The 8,409-nt window shown below is 36.4% G+C and overlaps 1 protein-coding gene across 1 annotated transcript; it reads right to left on the reverse strand.

Moving 5' to 3' along the window:
* Nucleotides 1-65: 65 nt before the first annotated feature.
* LOC108900965 (succinate receptor 1) lies at nucleotides 66-4,200 on the reverse strand. Its single transcript, XM_018702257.2, has 3 exons — nucleotides 4,083-4,200; nucleotides 3,423-3,557; nucleotides 66-3,173 (listed from the first exon to the last, which is right to left on the reverse strand). The coding sequence occupies exons 2-3, from the start codon at nucleotides 3,423-3,425 to the stop codon at nucleotides 2,223-2,225; spliced, it is 954 nt and encodes a 317-aa protein (XP_018557773.1). The 5' UTR covers nucleotides 3,426-3,557; nucleotides 4,083-4,200; the 3' UTR covers nucleotides 66-2,222.
* Nucleotides 4,201-8,409: the final 4,209 nt, after the last annotated feature.

Here is an 8,409-nt window from a genome sequence, read left to right on the forward strand (position 1 = left end):
TGGTGAAAACTGTTCATAAGGCATGGAAAAATCTAATTCAAGTCAAAAAAAAACTGAAGCCAAAGTGTCTAGGTATTTTCTTTATTAATTTTGAGTGTCAGATTAAGTTTGATAATTCATTCTACACATACATTTTATCACCACAAAATTATTACTACATAGAATACGTGCTTTAAGAAATCATAAGTTTAACATGTGCCCTAAAATGTCAAAATGCCTCAATAGCCTCAGTTGTCTGAATTGCAATATTGAATTATCTTCAAAAAGTGTAATTACATTGGGATATCACATTACAGAGCTTTAGGTTTCGTATTTGTCCTCACATGTTCTTTTCTGCTGCTTTTTCTCATCGCCTCTGTCTCAATATTACTCCTCTGGCTTTTATTATGAAACTTGAAGAACACACAGAACATAGCTATTTCATCTTTGTTTCTTTTCTTTGCTCATTCCAGGATAGATGCCAATGTAAATGAAATGATGGATCAAGCATGGATTAGTTACAAGTAAAAGAATGCACCCGATTCTGTCTGTTGTCTTAAAGCCCTATGAAGTCAAGTGTGTTTAATGAGGATACAGGACTGTAGTAGGCATCAAAGGTCACTGGCAGTCTAATATGAATGAAGTTTTCATGAGAGCATAGACTTCCAGATGAGTTTACCATTAGAGATACAGTACATATTAGAATATTATTAGAAAATATCATAAAGGTTCAATAAACCAGACCAAACAACACTAAAAATAAGCTTAGTGGATGAGACTAAATCACTACTTTCCATACTACAACAACATTTTCACAGCAGATGAAGTTATTTTCAAGGTAGAGATAGAATGATTTTGTATTTGGAAGCCCTGAGTGATTAATGTAACTAAGGAAAAAGGACTATTACTGAGATTTTTACTTAAGTGACTGAAACAGTGTAAAAGGCAAGAGTTAGAGGAAGTAAGAGGAAATTATGCACTGCTATAATCGTGGTTGAGTTTGTGTTTTTGTCTGCAGGAACTCAAAGAAGCAGCTCTAGGTTGGCACTATAACATATACATTTTGCAAATACACACATTCACACAAATAAAACAAATGATACACACTCTATACTGTGGTGACAGGAATGTAAACACATATGCCAAATCCAAACCCTTCTATTCTCTCTTTAAAGTGTATGTCACCCATGTTTTTAAAGCCCTGACCCTACTCATGAGATTGTAGATAAATCATCTTTGGAAGCCAATGGAAATTTTCTTGAAATGAAAATAAAAGTCCTGCTGATGACTCAGTTGAAAAGGTCACAATGTAAGGTGCTACATAACACAGCAAGCTGGGATCAGTGAGATCCAGGAAAAACAAAGGCAACAGTTCTAAGAAAAACTCACTCAATATCAGCCGTACAAGTTTCATGTTACACAAGAAAAACTTCTGGGAAAAAGTTCCCCAAAGCCAAAGTACTGGTCAGTGGGGTTTGGGATTATTAGCAGTTTATTAATACCAGAATCAGTGCAGAAAGTAACTGGAGTTCAGTCTGCCAACTACATGCAGTGGATCATCATGTGATCACAGAAAACCTTGACCTAGTTGACCTAACCCTAACTTTCCTGTAGTAATATGAACACCAGCCAATTAATATTAGTTGAGGAGAGTTAGAATTTGTTATGTTAAAAAGTAATACAGTAATACAGCACAATACACACGCATATAGTAATAACAATGATAAAACATGCACCTCCAGTTTCATTCAATTACAAATATGAGTAATAATGCTTTTTCAACAACATATACAAAGAGCAACCTATGTGCAGATACATACACACTCACATGCACATGCTATATATATCTATATATCTATATGTATATATATATACACACACACAGAGGGCCAGCCATTAAATGAAATGAATGCCTTACTTTCACTTCATGGATATCTTGACATATATATATATATATTTTAAAATCAAATAATAAATAATAATAATAATAATAATGACAATAATAATAATAACTGTAACAAAATATACATATCAAATATGGGCGAATATATTCTGCTAAGACCAAAGATGTTATGCAATGTTAATACCAAGCAGTCTGACAATATTTCAATGGACAATTATATCAATGAATACATTAATAACAATTAATAACAGCAAAGTAAAGGGAAGCATATCAACAAAGCTTTTTACAAAATACAGTATGTAAAGACAGGTGTGTGTCTCTTTTCATGTGTTGAATTTTGTCAGGCTGGTTGTCTTTGCTGCTCCTTCATTCTGACCAGCTTTCTGAGCTTAGTGAACAGGAGCTCTCTGAACTTGTCACCCATGAGGAAATAGAAGACAGGGTTGATGACACTGTGCAAGAAGGCCAATGGTCGTGTCAAGATGTACAGGGCCTCTATGTACTTCTTTGGGCATTGTGTCATTCCTCTCCAGACCTGCCAAGATGCTATTGTTATATTTCTCAGTACATGGTAGGGAGTGTAGAGAATCAGAAACATGGCTGCAGCTGATGCAACAACCTTGAGAGGTCGCTTGTATGATGTTGACCTGCGCTGTAGAGCCCTTTCTTGGACACGGAGCAGATGTGCAATTTGGTAGGAGAAACCACAGAGTGCAAAGAGAGGAAGTATGTATCCAGTCAAGGTTAGCCCTAGGCTGTAGCCTAATGTGTGGACATCTCCTTTTAGGTTAGCAAAATCCGTGCAGTGACTATAGTTTGCATTGTGAAGGTCCTGAACCATAAGTGCTATCATCGGCGCAATTTCCACATTAACAGCCAGCCAGCTCAGCGCCGTTACAATCACAGCTGTTTGCGGCCTCTGCAGGTAGTGGTTCCGCGTTGGATGTTTTATGAGCAGGAAGCGGTCCATGCAGAGCCAAACCATGAAGAGGATGGAAGAGTAAAGATTGACATGCAGGATATAGCGGTTGATAACACAAGCAGAGGGACTGCTTGTTGATTGGTTATTTGCATAGAGGTAGGAGAGGCCTGGCAGTGTGCAGAGAAAAATAAGATCAGAGACTGCCAGGCTGAAGACGTAGATATTGCAGCTCTGCCAATTTGGCAAACAAAATATGTAACCAAGTACAACCAAAAGGTTGCTAGGGAAACCAATGCAGAACTCAATGGCATACATTGGTGACAGGTAGTACTTTTCCAGCACGTCATGTATATCCGTACAGTTGTGCGCCTAGAGAGGAGAAAGGAGGAGAGAAGATAACAGAAGAAAATGAACAGAACAGAAAATGAGGGGAAAGGGAGGGAAGAAGTGAGAAAGTAGGGGAGAAGAAACAAATAGGTGAGTAATGAAAGAAACAATGTCTTGACTTGGAGCTGTGAGCTTTAAGGATAATTTAAACAGTCTCAGTCGAAACTAACTTTATGTTGAGGGCTAACCACATTCAGCACAACATTAATATTGTGTAAGGACAAGACTTACCATGATGGTGTTGTTCTAGTTGTTGCAGGTAGCGTGAATAAAGAGTGAGACCATGAACAGGTGCAGCCACTATCTGTGCTCTGGAAACAGTAAACACTGAGTGCTGAGGGTACTGGTGCTTCTAATACAGCATGGCTGGAAAAAGCAGCCACAATAACTTATGGTTGGAAGATATGGAACTCCAAAGGAAATGTGAATGTCATTTGCATATACAAAATAGAGCTGTAAAATAAACCGAACGAAACATTCTATCAGACTTACAGTACTATAATAGGTTACTTAACTCTAAACCCATGTTTTGTCTGGTTATGCGAAACTCCAGTCCAGGAGTCCAGTCAAACTTTAAACAGACAGAAAGACTATACTACAGATAGTTTGATGCAGATTGTTTTACATTACTATAAAGACTAGTAATAGATTAGTTAGGCATGCCTAGCTACAGTTTTCTGTGCCCAGTCATAAGCAGTTAGAACACCTTGCTATTACCATTAAACAACACTTGAACAGCATAACATGCATAGACATGACACATGAAATGTTCTTCAAAGTGGTGTGCTATTTTTACACAAGTCTCATTACAGGCTGTAGGTTAAAATGTGAAATTGAATAATAAGAGAATTATCAATCCCTTTTCTAACTTTATTCTGAAGTTGTACTTACAGTTTCTGAGGAGCTGAAGAATAGAGCTAGTCACAGGCAAAAATGAAAACCCTATATATACACTCACTATAATGAGCCACAAACGTGTCACATAATTTCTCATGCGCTAGCCCTTTTCATCTTGGTACCTCCCATTAGCACCTCAAAGTTCCTCTTTTTGTTTTAGTCCACTCAGACACATTAATTTCCTGTGTTTTTTCACATTTAATATCTTAAATGTTTGATTAGTTTAAAATAACCACAACATTAACTCTACTGACTTAATTAACATGAATTTTCACCATTTTGAATAGCTTTCATTTCCCCTTTATCAAACCCTCTTCTATGAGTAAGAGGTGAGTGGAACAGACATCAAATTGTGTTCTATCATGTCTGAAATCTACTTATTGCTGCATTACTTTTATTTGACATTTGTGTGTACCAATTGCACTATGTTTCCACTTTCCTCATAATCATTACAGTAAGTATGATACTTATCTTTTTTTTTTCTAATTATCAGTTTCCAGGAACCTACAGATGAATTCACACTTACTACCACCTCCTTCTCAGGAAATTACAGAAAGCTACGTGCAAAATAAAGTGTTCCAAATTTAAATCCCAACCGTAAGATGCTATTTATACATTTATGCATCAGCAGTAGTAACTTTTCAATGCAGTACTCCTACGCCATTACTCGTTAGTGTGGTATTGCTACTTTTATGAATACTTCCTCCACTGCTACAAGAATGTGGTATTTGGATTAAAGGCAGCTCCGGGTAGAGTGTTCAGCCACATAAGAAACCATCACAGTACTGTTGGGATTCAGTGCTGTGTAGCCTTGCTGCCACGCCTGTTGAGTCAGGCCAGGGAGGTTTGTGCAATAGCTCAATAGCTTTTGTCTTTCTGCACTAATGTCACAAACCATTCAACGCCGTAGCTTCCTCATAAAAACACCCTGCCTTTCATTCATCCATTCAGATTAGATGCCTATGGTGCATCATTATTTTGTGCAGTTACCAACCATTTTTGTAGGCATTGTCAGATCTTTAGGAAAGTATAGTGCTAATATGGACAGTAAATTTACATTGTGCCATTTGTGTAGGGCTCAAAAACTTCAACACTGTGGTCATAATCTAGTATATAAATGAAAATGTAACAGCACTACCCAAAATAAATTAAGGGAAGTGTTTAACTAAATTCATATTAGGCCAGTGAGAGCTACTTTGGGCCTGAAAAATTATGTCTGACTTGCATTTCGTCAATATATTCCAAGAATGCAGCATTCTGTCATCTGCATAAAATTATTATTAACATTTAACAGGATACCAATCTTTAGAATCAGTCTTTAGAGGAATATTTTACCAGTCATGAGGAAATTAGATTGAGATCTATTCAGGAAAGTTCCTAAACAGGTTACAGCAGAATCATCCAGTCCATGTGACTGCAGTGTGTCAACTACTGTGTGATCCACAGTATTAGCTGTTTTACTTATGTCAACAAACTGAACAGCACATTCATTAGCATTTAGAACAAGGTTCTGTGATATCATTCAAATGTACTGTGCAATATTCAAATGTTGCAAAAAATTGAGGCCTGGGTCTAAATCCAGACACAGAAATGTCTGAAATAGAATTATGTGACATGTTTGCTTTTCAAACTCTAACTAGATGTTCCGGTATTTTGGTTTGTCTGGAGAACTTTGGACGTGGCCTAAAAATATTTAGATCACATGTGGAACATTCCCTATTCAGTGATACACCTTTTTAAACTGAAGTTATATTCCATTTTAATGAGGTCAGCTCAAAGGCATGGGTTAGTGGATTCAAGTTATGTTAAATTGTGTTTTTTAAGAGCTTTGAATTAAGTTGACAACCTCCTGTTTAGTTACCTTTATGAGAATTTACTTTCGTTTTATATGTACATTATGAGTAAGTGAGTGGAAATTCTGACCCTAATTGGGAAATGCCTTGCTCTATCATTGCCTAGTCATTCAAAGAGATGTTAAATGGAAGCAACTTTGGGTGATGAGGAGAGATTAATCATGAAGTAGAGATTACATGCACAACTTTTCCTTTGTTAGTGATTCTATTACTATTTTTCTGTTTATGAAAGGATGAGTTAAGTCTATAGGTATATATAATTTTATGGTTTTACGAACCTTTACTGACTTAGATGAATCTGTCAGTTACAAATGAGGATGTGGCTCTCATAACTAATTGCATGCAATTGTTACCCAACTCTCAACACTGTGGGAATATATTTAGGTTTAGCCAAAACCTAATCATCTTCTTGAAAGTTCATGGATTTACAGAAGGCATCTTTAATTTTAACTGTTTTAAAATAGACATTGTAGTTTATATCAGTCAGATGTAAACTCTGTAGATCATTTATATGTCACTAACAAAAAGTGCACTAAAATTTTCCTGTGTGTTATTTGATAAGCTTTCATATTGTAGAAATCATGTGAGCCATAACCCTGATTCATTCACGTTGCTTTGGAACATATGGGGATAACAAAACAATGCTGCAGTGTTGACTTTTGAATTATCAATCTGTTGTGTCAAGAGCCTTTCCTGTGGTTGCACAACACACGCTGATCTTGATGATGTTTATTCTGATGGGGAGCCTGCAGTATATTTTGGCAACAAAGCTTACAATGTTGGTCAGTCTTTAGAAAGCACATGACCTGCTGCTGAGAGACATGTGAGACAAAGTCAGGGTATTTTTTCACCTTGCCCTGCAGAGAAAGTAAGCTAGGTATAATAGAATGGGCATGTCCTTAAGAAACCCAGCCTAGACTGACAGTGGTTTGTTTGGTTATATTACTATGGGATCAAAAGTAATCCCTCAGCGTTCCTGTGCTTTAGTAGTGTTAGGATTTGTTCTAGGGGAGGCCAAGAGTGGGGCAATGACATAAGTCTATTTTTATACTGTCTTGGGTCAGCTTTTGTTATAGTATGCTTTGGTTTATATAAATTAGAAAGGATATGTGATCATCTGTGGAATAAAATTAAATGGCATGGCTCCAGATTACACAAAAGAAATATTCATCCAATGTCAACCACAAAAAAATAAAAATAAAAAATAAAAAATCTCAGACCATCAGGCAGTACTCTCTTGGCAAGGTTGTCTATCAGTTCATACAGCAGAATTTGTGTTGTTCACACAGGCACTACAGCTTCATCTAAGAGATGCTTAAAAAAGGTCATTTAAGGATGTAGATGTAAAGTATTACTTTTGGGCATAGAACTTGAAAAACTGATAAACATTTGACTTGCTTTTTAAATATTTACTTTCATGTTTAACATATATTTTACTTAGCACTCTCAAAGCAGTTTTTCTTTATTTTCATTATTTTATGATGTGTAACATAGTAAGTGCATAAAGTTTGCCTGTTCTTGTCAGAGTTCAGTAAAAATTTCCTGTCTGGGAGAGAGAAGGTACAATTGAATGAGATAATCATAATAAGTGATCTAAAACTATATCCAATAAGCTCTTAATAATTTTAATATAGTCCTTTTCAAGTGTTATTTCCCTTTTTACATAATGAGAGTGTCCTCTGGTGGCAGACCACAGCAAATGCAATATCACAGTCTTCACTTGGAGCAAGGCTGTTGTCATTAAACACCCGACCACTCTACGATTCAAAGTGGTGTTTTTATGTGCTTGTTCTGAGCTTATGAAGTGGAGACATCTTTTTCCCAGACCTCAATTTTTTAGGTATTCAAAGCAACTGGTCTGTGAACCATGTGTTTGGCCTTGTATGTCAAATTAATTATCTGTTTATAGGATTTGAGATCAAATGATACACATAAATTTATCATAGGTAGATAGGGCATGACTTCAGCAGGTGGCTAATTGTGTGTGTACATGTGTGGGTTTGAGCCATTCTCTAGAACTACAAACTACGAAAATCCAGCATGACCCCTTAAAATGTAACAGTGTTTACAGGTAAAGAGATTTTTTTCTGTGTTTAATTTAAATACCTGTCAAACCATGAAGAAGTGAAATTATCCAATAACTTACAAGACAAAACTGAGAGAACAGTAAAAATATTATACTCTGATCTTATGACCTGTCATATTTACCTTGCCCCCATTTGTTGTTACCACTGCTCTGGATGTATACAGCTGAAAGCAGAATGCTGCCATAGTATCATAAAACACAGCTGTCTCCTGCCCACCTGTATGTGTTCATGGAATTGTGAGAGATGCAATGAAAGGAGCCCATAAAAGTGTTGTTATGTCATTGTGGTGTATGTGTGTGCTACAGGAGACAAGAGGATAAACAAAGCAATGAGAGAGACATACCAGAAAAGGAAACTCTGTTAAATTTGAATAGAACTGTA

Source organism: Lates calcarifer, linkage group LG21 (assembly GCF_001640805.2).
Source record: "Lates calcarifer isolate ASB-BC8 linkage group LG21, TLL_Latcal_v3, whole genome shotgun sequence".
NCBI classification, from domain to species: domain Eukaryota; kingdom Metazoa; phylum Chordata; class Actinopteri; family Centropomidae; genus Lates; species Lates calcarifer.